The sequence below is a fragment of the Apus apus genome, chromosome 9 (assembly GCF_020740795.1).
Source record: "Apus apus isolate bApuApu2 chromosome 9, bApuApu2.pri.cur, whole genome shotgun sequence".
Lineage (NCBI taxonomy): Eukaryota > Metazoa > Chordata > Aves > Apodiformes > Apodidae > Apus > Apus apus.
The window spans coordinates 2,181,044-2,207,591 of record NC_067290.1 but is presented as its reverse complement, the minus strand read 5'-3'; the positions used below and the strand labels follow the sequence as shown (position 1 = coordinate 2,207,591).

At 44.4% G+C, this 26,548-nt stretch overlaps 1 protein-coding gene across 4 annotated transcripts; it reads right to left on the bottom strand.

Annotated features, from left to right (window-relative positions):
* Positions 1-4,697: 4,697 nt before the first annotated feature.
* On the bottom strand, positions 4,698-23,943 carry RAB43 (RAB43, member RAS oncogene family). 4 transcript variants are annotated; one of them, XM_051627639.1, is made up of 3 exons: positions 23,673-23,943; positions 13,120-13,303; positions 4,698-12,252 (listed from the first exon to the last, which is right to left on the bottom strand). In XM_051627639.1, the coding sequence occupies exons 1-3, from the start codon at positions 23,871-23,873 to the stop codon at positions 11,999-12,001; spliced, it is 639 nt and encodes a 212-aa protein (XP_051483599.1). In that variant the 5' UTR covers positions 23,874-23,943; the 3' UTR covers positions 4,698-11,998. The 4 variants fall into 4 exon arrangements, 1 of the variants encoding a protein (XP_051483599.1); XR_007890352.1 differs by lacking the exons at positions 4,698-12,252; positions 23,673-23,943 and adding exons at positions 21,143-22,587; positions 22,620-23,181 and having other exon boundaries at positions 13,154-13,303; XR_007890353.1 differs by lacking the exons at positions 4,698-12,252; positions 23,673-23,943 and adding exons at positions 21,143-22,571; positions 22,620-23,181 and having other exon boundaries at positions 13,154-13,303.
* Positions 23,944-26,548: the final 2,605 nt, after the last annotated feature.

Genomic DNA, 26,548 nt, shown 5'->3' with positions numbered 1-26,548 from the left:
TTTTGTTCTAGTGAACAAACACCTCCATACCCACTTTTTGCATATCCTGTACTTATTTTTGCTAATACAAAATTGTCAATATTTTAAACTCCAGTTAAGCATTGGCTTCAGTACCAGGTTTTTCTTCAGAAGCACTTTCCAATTAGGGGAATGCAAGGGACTTACATTTTAACAACAGATGTGCAGCTCTCTGTTTTCAATATAAAAAAAAGAATTGCATTGAAAATGAGATTTCCTGTGTCAAAACTTGAATGCTTTGAAATGTAATGAAAGGAATAACTATTTTGTGGCAGATCTTACCTTTATGAGATGAGTCTGCTACACCTCCTGATACTACTTGTTACGGAATCATCTCTTCAAATGGCAGGTTTTTTATGTAGTGAAAGGGAATATCCAGAGAGCTTGTCTTAAAGATGTAGTTCCCAATAACCTGTTGCAGTGGGTTTTAGTGCACTTCTTTTCCATAACCACTCAATAATATTTTTTTCTGGGACAACCAGAAATGTTGCTTTGTCTTATGTTTGCAGCAACACGAATGTGATGATCTGGTGTAACTGAATCCTGCCTGTCAAGCCTCCTTCTAAAAAGCTTCATAAGTGTAGTTGTGCAGGCCCATCTCCCATGAATGGGAGCAGATATTAACAGGTAATTAATTACTTTAGGTTTCCACACACAGTGTCCTGCAGAGTGGCAGATGCCTTCCAGTAGCCTCGTCAGCGAGTACAAGTCACAAGCGTTTCTCAAAGGTCTTTAGTTCAGCAAAATCCTGGTGCAATCCATGTCAGGGGGAGCTTCTGTCACCCTTGGGAAGCTTCTGTCACCCTTGGGAAGCTTCTGCCACCCGTGGGAAGCTTCTGCCACCCTCGGGAAGCCTCTGCCACCCTCGGGAAGCCTCTGCCACCCTAGAGAAGCCTCTGCCACCCTTGGGAAGCTTCTGCCACCCTTGGGAAGCTTCTGCCACCCTCGGGAAGCTTCTGCCACCCTCGGGAAGCTTCTGCCACCCTAGAGAAGGTTCTGTCACCCTTGGGAAGGTTCTGTCACCCTTGGGAAGCTTCTGCCACCCTAGAGAAGCTTCTACCACCTCAGAGAAGCTTCTGTCACCCTAGAGAAGCTTCTGCCACCCTTGAGAAGCTTCTGTCACTCATGGCAACCTTCTGTCACTCATGGAAAGCTTCTGCCACCCTTGGGAAGCCCTGCCAGCCTCTCCTCCTCTGCTTTTTGTGCCTTTTTTTTTACTTTTTTACCTTTTTTTTAATTTTTCTTCTTCCCTCCCCCCGTCACAGAAGTGATAAGATGCTGTCCTCAGGGTACCTCAGGTTCTCCAGCGCCGTGGAGTGAATTCCAGCTTGGTAGGTGGCAGTATGGGCTTAGCATACCCTCATAAAAAAGGCAAAGTGCTTGAAAAATAGCAGGAGAAAGTGTTCATTCATAATTTTAACTTCCTCTCATTCGTACCCTTTCTTGGATTCAAAAAAGGGCCAAGCACTTGGCAAGTTATTCCTGTCAGTGACTGGGAAATTGTGCCCCAGGAGTCTGAGAGATGAGCTCAGAGTGTGGTGCTCTTGAAACCTCCCTCAGCTGCTGGGAAAGAGATGTTTACCCCCACGTTTTGTTACCCAGAACTGTGTTTTGTGTGTAGGGTTTTGTGTGCTTTGTGAACCTGACTGTGTGTTTGGGCTTTTTTTCAGCAAGAAAACAAGCAACTGGGGCACGGAAGTGACACAGTGAAGGTTGTTTCTGTGAAGTGTGGAAAGGATGCACAGGTCAAAGGCCCTGCAGCATTTGGGGTTTTTTCCATCAGTGGATGGGTGGGTGGATGGATGGATGGATGGATGGATGGGTGAATGGGTGGGTGGATGGATGGATGGGTGGATGGATGGATGGGTGAATGGGTGGGTGGATGGATGGATGGGTGGATGGATGGATGGGTGAATGGGTGGGTGGATGGATGGGTGGATGGATGGGTGAATGGGTGGATGGATGGGTGGATGGGTGAATGGGTGGATGGATGGGTGGATGGGTGAATGGGTGGGTGGATGGATGGGTGGATGGATGGATGGATGGGTGGATGGATGGATGGATGGGTGAATGGGTGGGTGGATGGATGGGTGGATGGATGGATGGGTGGATGGATGGATGGGTGAATGGGTGGATGGGTGAATGGGTGGATGGATGGGTGGGTGGATGGATGGATGGGTGAATGGGTGGGTGGATGGATGGGTGGATGGATGGATGGGTGGATGGATGGATGGACTTGCAGAGCTGGATACCATGCCATGTTCTTGCCTTCTCAGCTCTCAGTTTTCAGAACTTCATTGTCAGCCCTTTGTCAGCTTTTTCTTATTCAAAACATGTATCTAGGTGATGGATGGAGAGGAGGAATACTAACACAATTACTGACAGAAACATTGTGCTAATGTTGGACTTTCCCAATGTAAGCTATTTTTGTTCCAAACAGCTAGGACTGAATCTTAGTTGAGAAACTGTTCAGAGAGCAGCTTTAAGCACAATATCTGCATGTAGTGGCACCATGACCTCCACGTTGGTAATGATTGAATATAGTTTTGTATGAAGTGCAAAGACATTTTAAATTCATGTACGTGGATATACTGCTTTAATGACAACCTCATTGCACAGGCAGCCAAAAGTGTGCCAACTAGCTTAGACCTTTGTTTGACTTAGCTTTCCACATATCCTGTCTTCCATGTACTGGTTGAAAGAAAGAATGCCATGTTGTTACCTCAAGCACAGTGTAGATGTTTTGTGCCTCCACCTAGTCTCACCAGGGATTAAAGGACAATAGAAATATTGTCCTGAATAACATACCACATGGAAGGCAGTTGCTGAAAGGGGTAGAAATCTTCCCTTCAATGTTGTAGAAGCCAGGGTTACAGGAGTTTCTTTAAAATGCAGTGGTGAGCTTGTATGTTCTGTAACTTCAACAGAAATGGGTATTAATAAGCTTTGTTTGATGGTGTCATTGCATATCTCTGACACAGTTGGTATTAAAATCCTTCATCTAAACGAGGATGAATGATTAAGTGATGATATGTCTTGGTTTTGGTGTTGACTGAAAGAGTCTGCATGTTAAAGTTTCAGAAAAGAGTGTGGTCACTTTTGTGAAGAAAAGGAAGGGGTACCCATTCCAAATGGGCTGGATGGGGTTACTTTGTGGAATTAAGACCACCCAAGACTCAGCTGAGCTAAATGAAAAGGTCCCCTCCATCCATTTTGTTGGTTATGCCAAGCTCAGAATCCAGTGTCAGCATCTGAGGTCACACTAAACACAGCTGAATACCAGCTAGGTTTACTGCAGATTCATCTGTTGATCTTTCTGAAGCAGCAGCAGCAGCAGCACCTGTTGTACAGGTGAGAGTATTTCTCAGAATAAGAAAGGGCTTTTCAATACATCTCGAGTTTCAGGCCTTGCTTAATGGAAGTGTGTCTGTGCACAAGCATTCTGCTAGTTTAACAGCTGAGTTCCTGACCACAGCTGGGGACAAATAGTATTCAGTGAACTTAAGGCTTAAAAAAAAAAACAAAACAAAAGGGTATTTTTTGCAGGTGCAAAGGTGACGTATGACTAGCTCATCACTGACACTTGCTGTGAAAGTACAAGCTGGTTTTTGAAGGCTGTGTGTTTTACAGGGCCTAGAGAGACTTATTCTACATGTTATATTCTAGGACTGTATTTTAATAAGGGCATTATTTGCATAAATGAAATCCAGCTTAGTGTAAACTGTCACATTTTTGTTTCATATCACAGCCTTGGAATTCACAACTTGCTTTTTGCCTTTCTATTTTTTGGGTAAGTTGCTTCCCCCCCCCCCCATGAATTATAAAACTATACAACAGATGTGCAGAACATGTGATGTACATAGAAAAGTGAAGGTCAGCATCTATGAAGAGCAGGTACATGCTGAGCATGACACTTGCACTGTTCATCTCTTACACTGCTTCCCTCTGGCACTCTGCACACCAGTGAGGTGTATAGTTACATGCAGAATGTTTCAGTAGTAAAGAACGTGCCACTCTCAGAGAATCAACAAATTAATTCAGTTATACCCAGCACTAATTAGAGCATGGCTATTTCATTGGAAACTCCTGATGGCTGTTTTGGTATCTGAGGTTATTGACCTAGCAGACTGAATACAAACCCAAGTAACTCAATATTTGTGGATAAAAAAAAAATGCAGGATTTAAAAAACCTGCTTAGGTCATTTACTGACATCAGAATTAAAGAGCCAAGCAAAAAGAGAAGGGTGTTGCTTTGTTTAATTTACATCAATTAAATAAAATCCAGGATCTAAATGTTCTCCTGGGAAGGTACAGTTGTAACCACATTGTTTACACTCAATTGTAAGCACTGAAAAAGTTATTTGCACTTCTTCAACATAGAGGACTTTGGTTTTCATTCTTAACCCTCCAGCCAGTTATGCTGGAGGGGTTTGTTGGAAAGCTTGCTAATTTCAGACTATTTAATGTGAAAGGATTTATGGCAGTGATGGGCAGTTGCAGGGTAAAAGGAAGAGTGTTAAGTATTGCTTCTTCAATAAAGAGTGTATTTGATCATGTCTTGTGTAAAAGTAGAAGACCATACAGCAGAGCAGGACACACCATTTCTTCCACTTTGGTTTTGTTTCTGATCATAAACCACAGCCAGGTCCATGCAAAAAAAAACCCAACAACAAAAGATCTTCATTGCCAAATGTTTAATTACACCTTTTTAATGATACACAATACAATGTATCCACTACTTTTGCTAAAATTCACAACAAAAAGCAGGTTTCATATGTTTAAAAAATTTGTTTTCATAATAAATTCATAAATAGATGAAGGTAAAGTATAAAAAAATTACTGTAGTATGCAAGCTTGCTCCCTTGTCTCCTCATATCCCAAATGATCTAGTCAGTACTGTGCTAAGAAAGTTCAAAAGCAAAATAGTTACTGATGATTAGAAATGTACAGCCTGCATCTCTTGAAGAAACCTTGAGAAACAGCAACAGATTTGTCCTAGAAAAGGCAGAATAATTTCAACACTGTTATCATCCAAACCCCTCTAATAATTTTGGAATGCAGTGAATGAATTCAATATGAATTAAAGAGATTTTTATTCTCTCCCCAACAGGCGAGTGAGCCAGACTCACTTCAGGGCTGTCTGGTTTCTGGAGTTGTGGGGTTTCTGTCTGTCAGGTATCAGTGGGTGAGGCACAGAAGAGGGAAATACTGGTTGACAGCAGTGAGCGTATCTGACTATCAAAAAATCTTAGCATTTCTCCTTACAGACTTATAAAATAGAAATCTTTAAAAACTGTTACAAAGAACTAAACTCACCTAAATTCAACCCACTGGCTTCCCCTGGTCCTGACGTGGTATGCACATGGAGCACCACTCCAGTCCTTAGCTCTGCTGAATCTCTTTTATTACAACCCCTAACTACATTAGCAAAGTTATCACTCATCAAGATTATCACTCTCTTTAGAAAATGTATGTAGCATGTCATTTTGCCAAGGATCAAACTACTTTTCACACTTAGAATAACCGAGTTTAATACCATTTATAAAGGGGGAAAATGCATTGGAGTAGGGAATGAACCTGAAAAATGCAGATCAGGATCCTCTGCCTTTCACATTCAGGGTTTTTTTTTTTCTGATAACGATTTCCCTTTAGTGCAAAACCAGTTCCATACAAGTTTTGTGCTTTTTTTTTGTTTGCAGTGGTAACTAGATGCTTTCCAAGACATGGCAGGCATCTCTCTGCAGCTTTAATGTCTCTGAAAAGGCAGCTCTTAACTCACTTTTTTTTTCAAGTACCTTCAAATAGTCAAGCCAAGTTTGCATGCTGTGTTCAAAAGACAATCTTTCATCCCCTTGTTTTCACCTAGAACAGTTCAGATACCCCAAATCACTCCCTCATATCTTCCTGTGAGACCATATTGCTCTTACTGCAGAAAAACTGGGTGTTGATCATATGTTCTGCAGCACAGTGCAGTGCAAGAGGCTGTTACTTAAGCAGTTACTGAAAAGTGGCTTTTGGGAGTGTACAGATTGTGTTGGTCCTTAGAAAGAGAATTTCTAAGCAAACAGGTCTTCCAATCTTTTTTCCTGAAGATTATAAGCTTGGTGTCCTAAGTTGTTTTTTGTATTGATTGAACAATTAGAAATCATAACTGCTAGCCTGCCATAGTTTTGGTCCTATGTAAGATACTTCAGGCTAAAATCTACAGATACCTGGGTCTTTTTGGCTAGTTAGTACATAATTTTAAGATGTCTGAATGAATTTATGGGGGAATTAAGGTTTAAGCTCTTATTAGTCAATTACAAGGTGTATGTTCTTAAGGAAGTTTGAAATACATGCCCACTGCTCTTAGGATCCTAGTCTAGGCTTGAAAATTAAAAGATGTAAGTGTAGGATTTTTTTTAATGTTCTGGTTATGACTAAATGAAAAATAGTTCACTTGTAGTAATTTAGGTGTAATAGCAAATCATGAAGGGGCTGGGTAAGCCTTAGGAGTGGCTTAAACAGAAGCATTTCTGTGAAGCTGCTCCACCTGCCTCATCCTGTACCCTGGCCTCCATCCTCCTGGGATGAGGGATCCATCACAAAGCTGGACTTGACTGCACATGCACACATCAGAGATACTAAGGAACTGCCACAGGAGCAGCTGATTGGTAGCTACACATGTGCAAAAACCTGCTGGTTATAGTCTTTCTGGTGGCCCCTCAGCACTTTCTGATAGGAAGATTAATCCTCAGGTTTCTGTTAAAATTTAAGGCTGAAAGAAATCCCTTCAGCAGTTCAGTTGGATGATCACATTGGAAATAACTGAAGCCTAAAAATACCTTGCAAAGGAAAGATGGAAAGTTACCTCTTTAGGAAAGCCTCAATAATTTTTTTATCAATCTTGGATTGTATCAGATCTTCTAACAGTTTTCAAAGGGTGTCCTGGAGAAGAGACATAACAGAATGACAGGTTCTGAACACAGCTTGAAGCCAATCTGACAGCTCTCCAAATGTTAAACTGTTCTGTTAACCTACACTTAACTAGGTTAGCAGTCCACTCTTGTTCAGTATAGACAGCAGTCAAATTTGTTGTATAAAAGCAAACAGGAAAACCTGTAACTACGTGTGTAGGGTATTGTTTTACCTATGGAAAGAAAATTGTTTTCTTTGAACTGAGTAAGCATTAAATCTACCACATGTTATCAGACCAAACAGAAAATCTTCCCTGACTGTGACTCATTTTCTCATTCTTAGGAAGTTGTTCCATTTACTTGTTTTCCACTGACTGCTGACTCATGTGGAAAAACAAGGCAATTGGTGACGTGGCCTGTCTTCAGTGACACCTAAAGTTAGAAATGTAATTTAGATAACTGCCTTTATCAATATTCAAGTAATAGAAACCCTTGTTAAAAAAAAGACATAGAAAAAAATAATCATAACTCTCTTGAATTTCAAAGAATTATTTTTAAAGTGCATTTTAACATTTTTCAGTCATAGTAAAAATGCTATTTAAGATTAGGATAGGAGAGTATGTTGGCTATTTTTATCTAACCTCTGGCAACAATTCCATGGACAGCAAATACACACTTGGGTGGGTTTGTTTGTTACGATTTTGCAACTCTGCTCTCTCCCAAGTAAACTAAAATGAAATTTTACAAAAGATGGAGAGAGCTCAATGCGTGTGGGAAACCAGAACATCCAGTTGTGGAATAGTCTGGGTTTGTTTTGGGTTTTTCTAAAGTATGCAGTGGGGGGGTTGCAATTAAATGCTTCCATCCCAGATAGCTTTTCTGCTTTGAAGAGCTCCAAGCAATACACATAATCCAATTCAATAGAGTTAAAAGAAATCTAACATTACCTGGCCAGTAAAAAAATACCGAGGAGGCTGGTTCTCTACCTGAAATCTCAGTGGGACAACCAGCACCAAAAGGTACTTCATTTTATTTTTGTTGTGTTTCCCAAACGTATTAATCTTAGAGCGTGGAAAAGAATTGTCAGATCTGAGAAGAGCCCCATTATAAAGGGCTCTGCTCTGAGACTCTGAAGTCACCAGACTTCATGCAACTGTAATAAAATGTACCTGTTAATTTGCATATGTTATCAATGTGGCATCTTTTATTGCCAAATTTGTAACTTTAGAATGTCTTTTAATTGATGAAACAATTTAGTATCATTTGAGAAAGGATAATGAAGTGGTTAGGGTGATCAGTGTAAACTTGGGGATTAATTTCCTTTCAATGTCACCAAGAATTACCTATGTCCTTGGATCTGTTGCCCTTTAACTGCCTCACCACCTGTGCCACAAGGGTGGGAACACAAGCTGTGTGGTCATCATCAACTCCTGGGGCAGAGCGAGTCGTGTGACAATTGCTCCTTCACAAGAGAGTATGTATTTGCCTCCATTTCCTTGGATTTTCCCTGTTTACTGATTGCACTCTCTGGCTGTAACCTGGCTTGTTTCTCTTTGATTAGCTGAAATCAAAAGCAGTACAAAGGGTAACAATGCCCACGCTCCTGGGAACCACATTCTGCTGACCATTCATGCCAGTATTTGCCTCTGCATTCCACTGCTAAGTGTTACAAGGCAGGGATCAACATCCCCTTCTGTGATTTTGCAACATTTTGCACCCTTTGGATATTGCCAAAAATACATGAGAAATACTAATGCAAATAGATGGTCAGCCAAAGAGATCTACTTGAAAGCAATTACTGCACCATAGTCTTGTTAATGTTCAACTGCCAGTAAACAGGTTTCTTGGCAAGTGTTTGTGCTGTGAACTCTGATCATTCCCTACTGAATTATTCACTTCCTGTCCATCACTGTGCATTTGTAACCTAAGATTTGAAATGGCCATTTTTACCCTTAAATCTCAAGTTTATTGCTACACACCTTGACTCAGAGATCCTTTTGCTTTCACTAGGATGAATGGAATTAAACCGACAGGGCTGCCTCCCTCAATACTTGAGCTACACAGCTAAATGTGTGAATGATGGGTTTAATAACAGCCTTCAGAAAGGGAGTAAAAAGCTCTGTGAAGTGTTCTGTTTAGTTTATTTCTGGCCAAGAAGCTATCAGCCTAGTGAATGCTGTGCTACTAATCATAGGCAAAGAAAGGTTTTGGTAACTGAAACAGTCTTTTACTACTGACAGCCCAAGCACTGTCATTCCTATCTGCTACTAACTTGAAAAAACAAACAAGGTCTTCTATTTCTTTGTTCCCTTTTGTTCAGTTAGGTAGGGCATGCAAACTTGTGCTATGCTTGTTACAACACAGAAGAGCTAAGAGTTAGAAGACAAAGCTGAATCAAAGCCAAAGTCTTGGTTTTCTACAGCAAAAATGAAAACTCATCTGAATTGGTGACTCGGTTTCAAAACACAGCCAACCAGTCCCTGACACTGCATTTCATGTTTTCTGACTGAATCAGACTAACCTGCAGGCAAGAGGCTCAACCTGCAACACTAGCTTAAGAGAGATACTGGGAAAATCCTAAGGAAAAGTAGAGTGCTTGGTCCAATTCTAGTAGTTTAACCTCAAAACCTGAGGAAATGGATCAACAATTTCTCATTTCCCCATCTATGGCAGAATTACAATCATTCACTGACTGCACTGGAAGCAGGATTTTTGTTCACTTTGCATCTTGCTCCAGTTTTAAGATGAGTTACTACATAAACCAGTGATTTCAATCTGAGTAGTAGCAATACTGTTCTGACTTTTTACCAGCATGGCTTAAATAATTTGGCACTAATCCTGCAAACAGTGGGAGGCTGAGCTTATCTGAGGGTCCACGTTCAAGCATGCAAAACTGCAGGACTGTGACCTACAGGTGTAAACTGCAGTATGTCATGACTTAAAGTCAAATGCTTGCTAGTTTATCTTAAAGACCATCCAACCAGGAGGAAAAACAGTCACTAGGTTTGACATGGTTTCTCCTGAGAGGGGAGCACAAGGTTTGCTGATCACTAATACATCTAGAGTTTGGACAATTCTCATTTTCTGTGTCTAGCTACAGCTGGACACTTCTTGCCTGTTATCTTTGGATGTTGGAGACCAGGGAAATGTCCTGGAAGGATATCCAAAACTACTACTGAGTTACTGCAGCTCAACCTGCCCTTCCATGTAAAATATTAGAATTGTGAAAACTATGCTAATTGAAAAATTTAAGGCCCTTTCGTTCTTACAGCTATAAAACTTGAAAACTAACCTCTTGGATTAGAAGCAACCAGGCTACAAAGCATACGTAGCTCCTTAATTATCTACCTCTAGTTTAAAAAAACAAAGTCCAGAGAATGGTTTATGATTTTCTGTAGGAAGATGAATAGCACTGAAATTAGGATCCATTAGCCCTTTCTTAAATCCTCCTGATTTTCATGACAATGGATATGCTGGATGTCTAAAAACTGGTGCAGCTCTAGTAGCAAACCAATCCAGGTCCTTTTTGATCATGATTTTCAAGAGGTACAAGTGACTTCACTTTTAAGAGGGTGCTTTCTAAAAATGAGTTCCTTCAAGTATCAGAATTGCAGAAGTCACTCACCTCTTAGGAACACCTGTGCTTTAACTGCAGAATTAAAAATAATCCTGCTTCTGCTCCCTTTGCAAACCTATTTTGGTAAGGTGCTTGAGAGTATAAAATCAAGAGAGGACTGATGCCATCAGTACTGGAACTGCATCTGCAACACACATTACAGAGCTGAAAGGCTATAGGTAGTTGAATTATGAAATGTATTTGACTTAGCAATGTAGATTTATGATCAACAGCAAAAGATTTTTTCCTGCTGAGCATCTTCAAGAAATGAAAAGCAATCAGGTAGCTTGTGAGAGGGAAGCAGCTGAATGCAAAGTTGGGGGGGGGGGGGGAGTCACTCAAAAAGACACTGGTTCTTACAACTAAGAAGTTGCAATGCATGTAGTTTTCAGCTATTCTGAGGTCTTCTTTTCCATTATGTGCCCAGATTGAATTTAAAGAGATGGTTTAAAAAAACAATCACCCAAACCAACAACCACTTATGCCACCTGAGCAATAAACACTCTGGCAACATGACAAATGTAGGACCAGAATTAACCCTGAATATGACCATTAGGCACATGGCAGGAGATCATGGCTACCAGTCAGTTCAAGGTTTCTCCAGTTCCTGTTTCCAGTGATGCAGGTCTTGAGTTGTGGAATGAATTTGAGAGACCTGAGGGCAAAAACTCCATGATACCCACTTGGAAAAGGGAGTCATCACTGTGCAAACAATAACAAATGAAATGGATCTACCCTCTCCTCAAGGCTGTATTTAAAATAACTAAACTGATCCAATCCTGCTGGACAGCAAGCCATAGGATATTGCTCAGGCTGATTTTGCTTTTTGTTAAAATGATAACTTAAAAAAAAAAGGATAACAAAACCTGAGAGGCTTTCCTGCCTGGGCCTGCTGCAGTACTAACTAGCAATCCATATGCCCTCAGATAGGTGACTGCTATTTGGTCCTGTGATCAAGATGCTGGATGTTCTAACTCTTGATAGACCTTTATCAAAGACACTGTCACTTTCTGGTCATTGGTGGAGTGCTGAGGATTTAGAGACACACTGTCAAGACGACCTATTCAAAAAGTGACCTCCTTTGCCAACAGTCCCATGCTAAACACTTCAGAACTTTGGGTGTGCATCAGCCTCTGCCTCAACCATCTGTCTCCCCAGCCCACACCATCAGGTCGAAGTTGTTCCCTCCACTTCAGTAACTTTTCTGAAGGTTACAGAAAAGAAAATGGTGGGAAAAGATGTTAAGTACGTGGTTCAGAGGGTTTTTAGGAGAGGGTTTTTCAGAGACTTAGGACTACCTCTCGAGTCCCTTTTTAAAAATAAGACACCAAAACAAATAGGATTGTGTCTAACTTCTACAAAATTGCTGGTTTCACAGGAGGAGGAGAATATGGCTACCATGCTACTCAGCATTAGGGTGAAGCACCATCTAAATTCCAGTAAAGTTAGGGATATCACCTAGCTCATATCAGCAACCACAGCCCCAGCCTTCTACAACGTCTTTGCTGTCCAGCTTGATGCTGTCAGTATTCTTCTCACTGAACATAGGGCCTCCATGTCTCATCATGAGCTCTGTAGCCATCTTCACAAAAGCCTCCTCCACATTGCTGGAGTCTTTTGCAGAGGTCTCTATGGCACAGATGATATTATCATAGCGTTCAGCCAGACTCTGAGCTTCTTCCAGCTGAACCTCTCGAAGGTCACTTAGGTCAGACTTGTTTCCTGGAAGAAAAAAAAACAAAAACAACAACTGAGTAATTTAAAATTGCTGTTTATGTTAGAGTAAGTATGTGGCAGGAGGTTCTCACGTTGCCCAGAGAAGCTGCAGGATTTCTGTTCTTTTTCTGAGTTTGACTAAAAAGGCTCTGACCAACCTGACATTAGCCCCACTTGGAGCAGGAGGTTGGAATGGATACTCCCCTAAGCCACTTCCAACCTGTACTTGTGGATGACTCAGAGAGGGAACAGAAAAAGCCAGTAATTGAAGAGTGGTGGCTGTAGACCTTAGAAGAAAAAAGGGCTAGAGAGGAAAGCTAAAACCATTTTGTGAAAAAACCAGCCTGCTGGTTCCTAGGACAATCTAGAGTAGAGCCAACGTTTTATGAGCAGGACTACAGGCCCCGAGAGCTGTGTCTGAGTCAGAAACATTGGGGCTGGGAAGCAGAACTAGCAGAGAATTGAGAAACCCTGACTGGCCCAAAGTCCTTCTAAAAGCCCTCGTCTGCTGAAGTATGTGGGTGTTCCAGCTGGCCAGAACATGTCACCTTGGCATGGTCAAGCTTCTCAACCTTGTGATCCTTGTGAGAACAGCTCCACCGCAGCTGTGCCTCAGAGCCTGGAAATCTGAGGCACCCAGTTCTCCATTAACTGAGAGCTTCTGATCCCAAGCTGGCTGCTTCTGAACAGAAGTTAATCAAAGCAAAACCTTTATCTTGTGATGAGTGAGCACTTTCTAATTAAAAAAAAAACATAAAGGGGAAAATCTCCAGTCGGATCTATTACATGCATCTTAACGTCAACCCAAATGAAAGCTTCTAACCATCTTAAGCAAGTAACCTGTAGTTGTTGGTATGAGGACTTTTAACTCACCAATCAGTAACTGTACTATGTTGGAACCAGCATACTTCCTCACGTCCTCGATCCAGCGAGGAATGGACTGGAAAGAGCCTCTCTTGCTGATATCATAGGCCAGGATGGCTCCGTTGGCGCTGCGGTAGTAACTCTGGGTGATGGTTCGGAATCTTTCCTGGCCAGCTGTGTCCCAGATCTGCAACTACATCAAGCAGAGCACACAGTGAGATGCTGGCTAGCGAGCTCTCCCGAATCGAAAGATGGGACTTGATTCAATAACCTTGATATAAATCTCCCTTCTATGTAAAACATCCTGGCATCACGTTCTTCTAGTCCTTTGTTCGTGACTTAAGGGTAATAGTGTGCCCTGGAGAACCTCCTCACACATGGCTGCTTAAAGTTTATACCTGTATCCATCTAGACACTGTGTCCCTGCAGGTGGGTTCTGATGCATCCTTCTGTGGCAGTTTATTAAATCATCACTTGTGTGTCCAGCCCTACCCTTCTCACCTTCTCTGGCAGAGTTAGCAAACCAAGATGTTAGTCCGTAGCCAAGGCACTCCAGGTCATCATCTGGTGTGTCACTTGACACCCCAGGAGGGTTTTCACTCACATGTTGTCTGTGGTACCAATGTGATTCCACTACAGGGCCAATAAGAACTGGCACAGGGTGTGGTAGTATCAGCTGAGAGCACTGATGCAGTTTTATAAGGAAATATGGGACAATGTAAAGAGTATCTTTATAATACATAAAATGTATAAAAAACTGTGTAAAAGAAATAACCAGCAATTCTAGGTTTCAATAAAGCCAGTCAAAGATCTAGTCAATCTAGGCACTTGTCCTTTTTTAGAAAGCAGACATCACATCTGAGCAGAAAGCAGAAATACTTCGCTGCCTAAATCCAGCAGCATAAGAACTGTGAGTTTAGGATCAAGGTTTGAGTTCCCAGTACTAGATGTTCTAGAGAAAGCAGCCAAGTAACTCGGAGTGGACAAACAATACCTGGCTCATCAGGAAAATTTCATTTTAAATCCTCTTGTTTTATAGGTTGTCTAATGTCCTGGAACACGACGACTTACATTCCAGGAGTTTTTAATCTAAAGTATCTGTGGATGTTCTCATCCTCCATATAAACCCCTAATCCTTTCTGAATCTTTCCGAGCTCTTGGCTTCAATATATAGGAGGAACGAAACCAAAGAATTTCCTTTTGTATTTTTCTGTCTTTCTGTTGCATTTTCACTTATCCTCAAATGAATCAGAGATCACTGATGGCCTTTCTGTGCTGTTCCTTATATTCTCCATCTTTACTGAGATGGGATACAAGCAAATTTTTAACTTCCCATAACGTGGACCTGTTTTATTATTTCCCTTCTCTCTGAACCTATTTATTTTGAAGAGCTGACAACTTAACACAATGTCCTAGTGATTGATTTCTTTTGCACGACAGTATTTTGTTTGTATCTTCTGGCTCTGCTGCATGTTTGATCAGCAGCTTTCACTTTGGAAAAGGCTGTACTGATCAGGTCACTTTCCTGTGCTAACCAAGCACTTAGATCCCAAATGACAGAGGTACAGCTTAAAAGGAATCAATCCCATGAAAAAGTACTTCTCCATCCTGGTAACAGTTCTCTCAGAAAAGGGGAATGGGCTGTAATAGACTCAGAAACCAGAAAACCACAAAGCAGTGATTATTGATGGAACAGAGAATGGTTTAGAGCAGTCAACAGACAATGACTGGAGACAAGGAAGTTCATGGCAGGTTTATGTATGATGTTCTCTGTACTCAAGTCTCCAACTAGACCTTTGTGTCTGTTGCGTAGTTTTAAATCTCAGTACTTGATTAGGTCAAGTTCAAAACAAGGCTAATGATAATTACCCAACTCTTGGGAGAGGTCTGAGAGATTCTGTGCATACAGAAGCAATGAAAACTTAAAAAAAAAAGTGTTTTTAGCTTACACTTTTCATATGGTATAAATAAAAGTGATTTACCAGCAGAGTGGCTGAGCAGGCCAGTGTTGGACTTTGTGCTGAATACTGGGTTTTGAAAACCTCTGTATAAGTATATTCCATAGAATAACAAAATCACTGAGTTTGGGACAGATTCTTGGGAGGTGACAGAGCCAACTGCCTGCTCAAAGTAGGGTCAAAACTTGATTGTTCCCAGGACAAATGATTCCATGATCTTCCCAGGGACCAAAATGAGTACGACCAGCCTGTAGCTCCCAGGATTTCTTGCCCCCTCTCATCTTCCCTGGTTTCCACAGCCTTTCAGTAGTGAAAGAGCAACCTCCAAATGTCACAGCAGGATCTCGCAGCACCGCCCACGCATTTAGGAATCCCTTCCTCATGGAGAGGGTGATCAGACCTTGGGATGGACTGCCCGGGGAAGTGGTGGAGGCACCATCCCTGGAGGTGTTTAAAGAAAGGCTGGAGGTGGCACTTAGTGCCATGGTCTGGAGATGTGGTGGTGTCAGGTCATAAGCTGGACTTGATCTCAGTCTTTTCAAGCCTCAGTAACTCAACTCAGTAATTTTTTACTCAACCATTTACGTTTGTCTGTTCACAGCACTCAATGTACAAAGCTGCTGAAGCCCTGAATGTCCTGCTGGGAAGAGCACAGACCACAGGTTTAACCCCCTCAGGAGCTCCAACAGCAGTTTTCCTCCCAGCTCACAGCCTCTGGGTAAGCTCTTCCCTCATGCATTTCAACTTCATGCTCCCCTACTTGTCACTCCCCTTTTGTGTAGGGACTCTGAAACATCTGGCTTTATACACGTGTCTTCTGGTTTTGCTTCCGTTGCTGAGACTGCAGTATGTGGTAGAGCTGTAAGCAGAAACTTTTCTTGCAAACATCCATACCAACTGACACACCAGTTTCTCACTGTCCCAGGGCTTCTCCTGCCAGCAGGAGCCAGGTGGGTGCTCACTCTTTGCTTCAGTGACAGCCACATACAGGCATGATTTAATGACACGCATAAGACAGCAGGGTCAGCCAAGACTTGCCAGCCCAGCTGCCTATCCTTGCCCTCTCCCTACACTGAAACTAGCACCCATTTACCTCGTTCACCCCACAGCTCAACTCACTGATGTAGCTGAAAAACAGGGTTTTTCCTTTTGCCTGAAGGGTTAATGGCACAGCCACATGGTAAATGCAGGGAGGAAGGTGCCGGGCTCCTGCAGAGCAATGGCAAAGTTGTCCTGAACCAGTCATGGATATGCCCCTTCAGTTGAACTTGTTGCTGAAGGTGGGTGTGCATCCTCACAGCAACCTCCCCTGACGTGCCCGAGGAGTCCTAGCACAGCCTCCTCTGGCAGACCTGTCCACAGCTGGTAGCTCCAGCCTGTGAGAATCAGCCTGCAGATGTACTTCTCGGGAGGCTAATCACCACTCCTTCACCATCTGGAAGCTCAAAAAGCTGTCCTGTCACACTGCTTCAAGGTTTAGTAACTGCCTTACTTTAAATCATTAAGAACATACCCTACAGAGGCAGAGTATGCAAGTATGATGAACCTGATTACCTCATTAAAGCAAGATTTATTCCTAAAGGCAAAACAGAACTAATTTGCTTGACAGCATCTTCAGAAAATTCCAAGAAAAATATTTCTGTACAGCAGGAATCCGTCTGATGTATGATTAAAAAAATTAATTTAATTTAATTACAAAATACCAGTTCTGATCCTAAGTAAACACTGTCTTCTTCAGTAGGTGTACAGAGATACATTTCAGACAATTTTATCAAAAAAGACACATGACAATTATATAAAAGTACCAATCACAACTATAATTTAAAACCACCATTTTATAGTAAAAACTGTTTATACTCTCTCTGTTATACTACGTTTACAAGTAGGTGACTCTTGACAAGCAGTAACATTTGTAAATGTTTTCAGTAAAAAAATTTAATCATAGTATTATTCATTTATCAGCTTCTCAGTAGAAGTTAAAAATACCAAATGCACTGTACAGCCACCAGTTACAAAATAAAATATGATCACATATTCTTTTGTATTGTGGAAGTGCATCACATATTGAGCATATGACACACAGTTCTTAATTATTTATTTCCTCACTGTAAGTGCTTCAGCTTTGTGACTAATGTGACATGTCTGTCACTTGGTAACCTTCTCAAGCAATTCCTGATTTTGTAATCACTTGGGTTTTGGTGTAAGACAGCTGAATTGGAGATTGTTAAATTCATCTGAGGATGCTAAGAAAAAACACCTCTGAAATAAGAGACTGTTGCCATCTCTAGTAACAGATGAGGCAGGATACAGGACAGGAGAAATACCAATTGTACAGAAGGTGTATGACAATACCCTAAATGAACAAAGACTAGGAGACACCTTTCTTGTGCTGTTTCACTACTGAATGCCCATTTACTTACAAAAGCTGGTTATTTTTATCTGCTTTAAGCTTTTAATTTTTTTGGACAGCAGAGCCCTTAGCACTGGCTGGTACTGGACAGCAAAGCACGAGACCAGCTAGTAACTCCTGTACCTGAACTTTCATGACTCCATATAATCACTGTAGAACTGGAGCTTTCCATAAGCACATTAGACAAAGTCTTGAAAATCTTTTCATATTTGCTTCCTCCTCTTTTCCTGCTGGGAAGGAGTATCCAGGGAGTATCTGTCATTTACCCCTTGCAGGGATGCAGGCTGGGGTCTGACTGGCTGGGGAGCAGCTGTGCTGAAAAGGCCCTGGGGGTCTTTGTGGATGGCAAGCTGGACAGGAGCCAGCAGTGTGTGCTGGCAGCATCCTGAGCTGTACAGACAGGAGTGAAACCTCTAGGTCAAGGGAGGTGATTATTACCCTTCATTTAGCACTTATTAGATTCCAGCTAAAATACAGTGTCCAGTTATGGGGGCCCCCCCCATACAGGAAAATCACTGAAGAACTGGAGCAAGTGCAGTGGAGGGCCACCAGGATGGTCAGGGAATCTGAGTACATACCCTGTGAGAAGAGCCTGAGGGAAACAGGCTTGTTCAGCATGGGAGAGGGATTTGAGGTGACCTATTAGCTGCTGTCCAGAACCTATGAGGAGGTTACCCAGGAGACTGAGCCAGGCTCAGTGGCACATGATGGGAAGGTGAGAGACACCTGAGAAAAATTGAAGCAAGGAATATTTTAGCTTGATATAAGGAGGAAAACAGAAGGTGGTAAAATTTATGGTGGGTCTCTGGAAGATCATTCTTCTAGAGAAGATATGGATTAGGCTTAAGGCAGGCAGAGTTTCAACTGTAGAAATAGACCAAGTGTTGAAAATGGTCAGTGACAGGTCGACCAAAGAGCATAGTAAACAAATATTATCAACTGGTTTGATTTGGATTCTCCTTGCATTGATAAACAGTGTTTATCAAAGGTTAATGCTTAACAAATGGCCTCAAGACACGTTATATAATTTCTCGCTCCCTTACTTCCTCCATCATTTATGAAGGACTTTCCCTATTCTCAAGTATCACAGGATTCAGGTTTGCTTTTGTTTGTGAAGCAGCATTAATAACTAAGTACATCCTACAGCTGATACCTTCCTTTAAAAAGTCAGAAATGGTAACTTTCATGCTATGAATTCTTCAAAATCTGGCAACTCCCATAAAATGTCCCAGCAGTGAAGTGGTAGATGCAAAGACCATGCTAAATGACTCTTACCCAGCTGACTGTGTCTAAATCCTGTCATGTCAAATGGCAGACAATAACATACATTTCTCCACACTGGGAAATCACACCACTTGCTCCTGAAAAGACCTCCTGAAACAATCTTGCAACTTAATCTGTGAAGCTTTTGCCAAAAGCAACAAAACCAAGATCTGTAGGGCAATGTATTTCCATGTAAAGTGATACTCATACACTGAACAATTAGGATAAACCACTCTGTTCCATTGCTTCACTATTAAATTTTCAGAGAATGAGGAATCCCTGTTTGCTGGGAATGCAGCATTCCTGTTTGCTTCAGCATCATGAGTGTCAAAGTAGTTGACAGAGAGCTACACTTTGCTCTGGATACCAATATCTGGATCCAATATTAGGATAAACCACTCTGTTCCATTGCTTCACTATTAAATTTTCAGAGAATGAGGAATCCCTGTTTGCTGGGAATGCAGCATTCCTGTTTGCTTCAGCATCTTGAGTATCAAAGTAGTTGACAGAGAGCTACACTTTGCTCTGGATACCAATATCTGGATATTGGTAGTAACCAGTAGCTTAATTTGTATTTGTTTAGCAGTGTTATTAAGTACAAGTCAGGACACAAAGCAGTTAACAAGTCATAATTTTACATTACTTGCAATTTGGCCACATTACATTTTGGGCCATTCTGAAAGGAATATAGTTACAGCCACAAGGCCTGAATAAAAGCCAAGTGTCTTGATATCATATGGGCAGGAAAAAGCTTGTAAATTTAAAAATGTAGTGATACATAAAGAAGTATTTGTTATAAAAGGAATGTGTTTGTTTTCCAGTGTTCTCTCCTGCTGCTTTCTGGAAGATCCAGTAAGAGAGAGAAAAACTATGGCATAAAGGAAAAGTACTAATGATACGTAAACCAGTGTGCATTGACAGCATAAAGTAGACATTAAAGATACCCAATTAGTTTATCAGTTTACAGGAGAAAATTAATCAAAAGAGAAGGAATTTTGTAATTACTAACCACGATTCAGGGACTTGAACTTAGGAATGTCCTTGCCTATCATTATGTAAAATCTTAGCTTTCTTACAGTGACATAACAGTTACAAAACATTTTTGTTCTGCTTGCCAGATTCTGTCTGTCACTCAAAGAACGAGTAATTATTTTATCAATAGGACTTTAATCACTATGCATTAAGTCAACAACCACAACTTCTGGGAAGCACAGTCTGCACTGTAGGATTTAGCCAGCTAGGAGGGATGTGTTTTGCAGAGAGCAGGCCACAGTTTCAACCTGTTACACAGCACATGGGGGCTGCCTTTTAGCTCCAACACCTCCAAGAGCCCATGGCTCACAACAGCTTATCCCAGAGGGACCTGCCTGGTGTAATCCCACTGGACAATACCTCAAATTGCAATTGGAGATCCTTAAGGAAGAACAAGAACAGAATCAGAAGACTGGCTGGCACAGACAAATTTGCATATTCTTCCTCTCTGGAAGGAAATCTCCACATCCTGGAAATCTCCACAAACCAGGGATAGCACGTGCTGTGGAAGCTTCTAACAGCATTTTGCTGTTTGACTTCTGAAAGCTTCAGGACTGCCCCTGAATGTCCACCAGCTCCTTTCTGAACCACTAACTTCTCTTCATATCTGAAGTTTAGGCAGCATCAGGAGCTAATGCAGCTGTAGTGTATGAAATACCATTTGAGACACTTGAAAGAATATAGTTTTAAGATGCAGGAAAGCTTTGAGGTGGTTTGTTTTTTTTTTTAAAGGTTATTTGGAGAACCTTAGCCTTTAGTATCCCTTAGTATCCCCAACATGCTCCTTTTATCTAACAAAAATCCATCAAAAAGAAGTGAGACTTTAAACCCATGGGCTCCAAATCTTTCAGAAACAAGTAACTCTAATGACAGCGTTTACAGTTTCAAAAGGAAAGGGACACTAACACAATTAAACCTTAAAATGTTGGTTTCAACCTCAAGTGAAGTGTCAGATTCATACTTCCACTCAGCTGTGCTAGAATACTGTCTTCAGCCTGCCTAAAAGTGACACTGAGGCCACTGGGGATGTGGAGCAAGTAGTGCTCTAAAGCTCCTTGGGACCTCTTTAGTACACACTATTGTTCTGAAGGAACTTTGAAAGATGAGCTTATCAAAATGGGAATTTTCTCATTCCTGCACCATTTGCTCAAAAGAAAACTGGTATTTGTGTTCCTTATGGAGATACTGTTGGAGTAGCATAAACCATCACGAAACTGGAGCAGCACAGAGAATCACCTGGCATGCTTTTGTAAGGATCTCCTCGTAAGGTCAAACAAATTTCATTCCAAACGAGTCCTGAACATCCCAATCAACAAATTTATCTGAAATTTGTTTAAACAAGTAGGTCTCAGGTGACTGAGACACTCACCACGAGACACAGTGCATCTCTGGCAGAGCACACGTCCAGGCTTGTTGACTAACGGGTCAGGGTATGATCTGTTTGGGCAGAAGTGCTCCTCCTAGACTATCACCTGCACCAAAACCAGATTGGTGACATCAGCAAGATACACACACCTAAGAACTTAACCTATTCTACCAGGGAGCTCACAGAAGTATAATAAAATGCCTCCCTGATTTCTGTTTCCTGTAACATCCTGACTGCCCACCCAGACTAGACGGACTGTTCTGAAATCTCAATCCAGCTGGGAAACCCTGCTGGAATTTAAACTTCAGGTACAACCCACACCTTAACAGACCAAACAAAAAAACCCACCAAGCAATGTTTTCGTCTTCTAGCTGTGTCCCTGACTCAGCAGCTAACAAGGATGTCTGTAAAGTAAATCAGCAAGAATGGTGGATTGATTTGCCTAAAGGTATACTTAAAATACATTTCTTCCATCTCTGCATCCCTGATTTTGTTTTTCTAAGTGGAAGTACAGAACAATCCACAGCTGAAGAAAGCCTCAAGAGCTTGCCTTTTCTTACTTGGTTTTTTTTTTTTTGGTAAAATACTTAGAAATAATTCCCAGAGTTTGTTGCAGACTGACTACCAACACAGGAACCTTCAGGTCCAAGCACTGACAGGACGAAAATGCACACCTAGGAAGTTTGGGTTATTTCCTGGGCTAGTCCTCCCCTGCTCCTCAAGTCCCTGGCTGAGACCCCTGGCACCAGGGGAACAGACACATTTGTCACTTCCTATGTGCCTGGCATTTAAATGGAGCCAGGTTCAAGGAGAAACCCCACTTGTAACAGCTTGCTAGAAAGCGCCGAAGAGGCACGAGCAGCACAAACAGAAGATGCCAGGTCCCTTTTCAGCTGCTTGCCCCAGCCTGTACATCACAGGAACAGGTAGCATGCTACCAGGAAAACAAACATTGCGAGGTGTGGAGCTTCTAATCCCCCTCCTTTCCTGAAATATGAGTCTTCATTTCTCCTCTTTTCTGCGCTTTCTCTGCTCAATGTTCTCCTCACAAAGCTAATTTATAAGAAAAGGACAACAGAGGACTTTGACACCTACTTTGGTAAACACAGACCAGAAGTCAGCTGCACTGACCTTTATTTCTGTGTCACCAGCCTTTATCGTTTCACAGCCTCTCCCAGGCAGTGACTGCACTCAGTTCTTTTTAGCCCCACTGGGGATCCCAGGCAAGGATGGGTGTAGGGCTCCATTCCGGAGGGGGCTGCCTAAGGGGCTTATCCCAGTAGCTCCCCACAACCTGCAGCTGCTTTTCCCTGCTGCCTAACCACGCTCCTGCGCCCGGAGGCCCACTCTGTTGCTGCAGGGAATCATCTGGGCAGCAGGGAATCTGGGCAGGAGGGAACCTGGGCAGGAGGGAATCTGGGCAGCAGGGAATCTGGGCAGCAGGGAATCTGTGCAGGAGGGAACCTGGGCAGGAGGGAACCTGGGCAGCAGGGAATCTGGGCAGCAGGGAATCTGGGCAGCAGGGAATCTGTGCAGGAGGGAATCTGGGCAGCAGGGAATCTGTGCAGCAGGGAATCTGGGCAGGAAGGAATCTGTGCAGGAGGGAATCTGGGCAGGAGGGAATCTGGGCAGGAGGGAATCATCTGTGCAGCAGGGAACCTGTGCAGGAGGGAACCTGTGCAGGAGGGAACCTGTGCAGGAGGGAATCTGGGCAGGAGGGAATCTGTGCAGCAGGGAATCTGGGCAGGAGGGAATCTGGGCAGGAGGGAATCTGTGCAGCAGGGAATCTGGGCAGGAGGGAATCTGTGCAGCAGGGAATCTGTGCAGCAGGGAATCTGGGCAGGAGGGAATCTGTGCAGCAGGGAATCTGTGCAGGAGGGAATCTGGGCAGGAGGGAATCTGGGCAGGGGGGAATCTGGGCAGCAGGGAATCTGTGCAGCTGCGAGGCTAATTCCACCGGGTAAACGTCCTGTCCTCTTCTAACCCTCACGACTGGCTGATCTTCTCCAGCACACGGAAGTCAACTTCAGGGCTGGCTTGCTCTGGTGGGGGCAGAACTAGGAAAGCGGCTCCTTAAGATGACTTTGAAACACGCCTCACGGAACGGCCGCTCCCCGCCTGCCAGCCCCACATCCCCTCCTGCCAGCTCCACATCCCCTCCTGCCAGCCCCACATCCCCGCCTGCCAGCCCCACATCCCCTCCTGCCAGCCCCACATCCCCTCCTGCCAGCCCCACATCCCCTCCTGCGCGCACGGCCGCGGCTGCCCCCGGCTCGGTAAACAAGGCAGGGCCAGCAGCCGGCGCGGGGAGAGCGGTGCTGCAGCTGCCGTGCCTGCCCCGGAGCCTGTCCCGGAGCTGTCACCGGGCTCGGAGCGGGGCTGGCGGGGACCCGGCAGCGGCTGCACAGCCCGTCCCCGCCGCACAGCGCCCGGGCAGCCGCAACGGGTCCCGCCGTCGGGGGGCACGGGCAGCCCGGGGGGGGGGGGGCAGCCACGGCTCCCCCGCCCTCCCCCCCCCCCCGGCCCCGCTCACCTTCACCCGCTTGCCCTGGATCTCCAGGCTCTTCATAGTGAAATCCACGCCGATGGTGCTGCCCTGGCGCTCGGCGAAGGCCCCGGTTTTGAAGCGCTGCACCAGGCAGGTCTTGCCCACGCTGGCGTCCCCGATCAGCACCAGCTTGAAGAGGAAGTCGTAGCTCTCCTCCTCCGGGCCGGGCGCTGCCGGGCCGGGCATGGCGCTGCCGCTCCGGCCTTCCCAGGGCAGCCCCGCTCTGCGCAGCAGCGCCCGCCGCGCCGGGCCCCGCGCCGGGGCCGCCCCCGCCCGCCCCCTCCGCTCCCCGCCCCGGCAGCCGCGGGGCCGGGCCAGGCCGCTCGGGTCCCTCCCCGGGACCGGGTCCGTCCCCGGGCACTCGGGTCCCTCCCCGGGCGCTCGGTTCTCGGGCCCCGGTTCTCTCCCGGGCGCTCGGTTCTCTCCCCGGGCACTCGGGTCCCATTCCCGGGCGCTCGGTTCTCTCCCCGGGCGCTCGGTTCCCATCCCCGGGCACTCAGTTCCCATTCCCAGGGGCTCGGGTCCCATTCCCGGGCGCTCGGTTCTCTCCCGGGCGCTCGGTTCCCATCCCTGGGCACTCGGGTCCCTCCCCGGGCTCTCGATTCCCTCCCCGGGCACTCGGTTCCCATTCCCGGGCGCTCGGTTCCCATTCCCGGGCGCTCGGTTCCCATTCCCGGGCACTCGGGTCCCATTCCCGGGCACTCGGTTCCCATTCCCGGGCACTCGGGTCCCTGCCCGGGCACTCGGTTCCCATTCCCGGGCCCCGGTTCTCTCCCCGGGCACTCGGTTCCCATCCCCGGGCGCTCGGTTCTCTCCCGGGCACTCGGTTCCCATCCCCGGGCACTCGGTTCCCATCCCCGGGCTCTCGGGTCCCATTCCCGGGCACTCGGTTCCCATTCCCGGGCACTCGGTTCCCTCCCCGGGCGCTCGGTTCCCGGTGGCCGGTGCCGGTGGGGCTTGCGCGGGTCCGACAGGGCATAAACCATCGTGTGCGGGCAGGGAAGCGCGTTCATCAGCTGCTGTAACCGCACTGACCGGGCACCCATCGGGGGGCACGGCTGTGGTGCCAGTGAGCAGCCCCACACGGATCCTGCAATGAAGCAGTTTATTGACATCCTTGCCAGAACGGGTGACCTAAACAAGCAGGCACACCCAGAGTCAGGTGAATAAGGGTTTCTATTCCCTATTCCCAAAGCTCCCTCCCCTGTTTCCCCCCTGGCTGGGCACTCCAGGGTTTCCAGCCCCTCCGACGCTTCTAATGATCCTCTAAGTTTCCTGCCCCTGTTCACACATTCCATTCTAGCAGGTACTTTGTACCTTTTAAGGTAACATTTTGACCTTTCTTGCCCCCTTGGCTGCCTTCCCAATTAACACCATCTATACCCACTGGTGCCATCCTGCCCCGAGGAGCAAGATAGAAGTGGCTTTGTTGGGTCTGATCTTGGCCATAAATCCTGCTCCATGTTCAGATCCCCCAGGTGGAGCCCAATTCAGTCCCTCAGTTTCTTGGGCCATAAACCACTCTTGGTGTCCTTGGAATGTGCACATATCTCACTTATCTCAAGCAAACTACATATTCCTAACACCAGAGTATATATGTGTGTGTGTATATATATATATGAACCAAACCCAACACTGTGTTTCTAACACTAAAATGCAAAATCAACACTACATTTCATTTCTAACCCATCCCCACCAGCATCCCGGGGCTGCACAGAGGACTCACAGACAGGTGCAGTGACACTATTAAGTCATCCAGGAAGTGCAGCTGATTTGCCTCTTTGGCTCTTCAGTTTTTGGTCTCAGCTGGGGTGGGGTTTGTTCCCAGAGCCGTAGGCCAGGGCTCAGGGCAGCTGTTTTTCACCCTCGTGAGGTGCTGTGCTGCTCAGGCACGTCTTTAAAACTGCTGACATCCAGCTCTGTGTGTGATTTATATCACATCACAACCTGGTTATGTGTATAAGTCTGTCTCAGCAACCTGGAGTTGTTTGTCCTTTAACTGCTCCCTGGCTTACCTACCAAACAAACTGCTCTTTAATAGGTGCTCTGCTTCAGATGATGTGGTGAGTGGAGGCGTTAATAAAAATCAGCTTTACTCATGAAATACTTTGACACAGCACATTTTATTAATCTTTTTTTCTTTTTTGGTAACAAATAGGTGCTAGACGCTTCATCGTTTCAAGTTACAACATTGTGAAATGAAACTGTTAAGAGAGTTAAATTCCTGCATAGGTAGTTGTGCTGGAGAACAACCTGATTTCTGGCTGAGCCAGCACAGACTGACCAGTCCGTCGACTCAATTCCAGTTTGTATCTGGCTGGTTTTGAGTCATTCATCAAAACAGAGTGCTCAAAACCACTCTCTGGTAGAGAGCAGTCTCTCTACTAGCTGTACTCTAGCAGTTACTAGAAAACAGCATCAAATAATGGTAGAAAACCCCCTTTACTGGCCTTGGTCACCGTTTCCTTTTCCCTCAGCTATCTCAGTTCCAGGAGAGAAGTTAAATTTCAACCCTAACCAGGGGTTTGAGCTACAGAGCCCTTTGCTGCAGGTGTAAGGTTGCTTGGAATTTCCACACTGAAGAGTGGAGTTTGGGTAGTGAGTGTGTTATGCCAAAGCAGCTGCTGAGATTTGGAATTACAAAGCGAATTAATTAAGTTCTGTCCTTCTAAATATATCTATACACATATATGTTGATCTCCTATGGAACACTGAAAACACACAAGGAGGAATCCTATATTACCCAGTCTTCCACAGCACTATTTGAAGGAGCAGAGGGTAGGTTTTGAAAGTAAATTTTATAACTCTGGAATGACTCAGTCAGTGTATGGTTTGCTGTGATTTTGTGCAGTAACAAGCAT

Bases quoted from the DNA above. Each gene is read 5' to 3' on its own strand.
- RAB43 (XM_051627639.1), bottom strand. From the start codon at position 23,873: ATGCCCGGCCCGGCAGCGCCCGGCCCGGAGGAGGAGAGCTACGACTTC. The intron at 13,304-23,672 runs GTGAGCGGGGCC...TGCTTGATGTAG, and splicing joins TCCAGGGCAAGCGGGTGAAG to TTGCAGATCTGGGACACAGC. The intron at 12,253-13,119 runs GTGAGTTAAAAG...TTTTTCTTCCAG, and splicing joins CATAGTACAGTTACTGATTG to GAAACAAGTCTGACCTAAGT.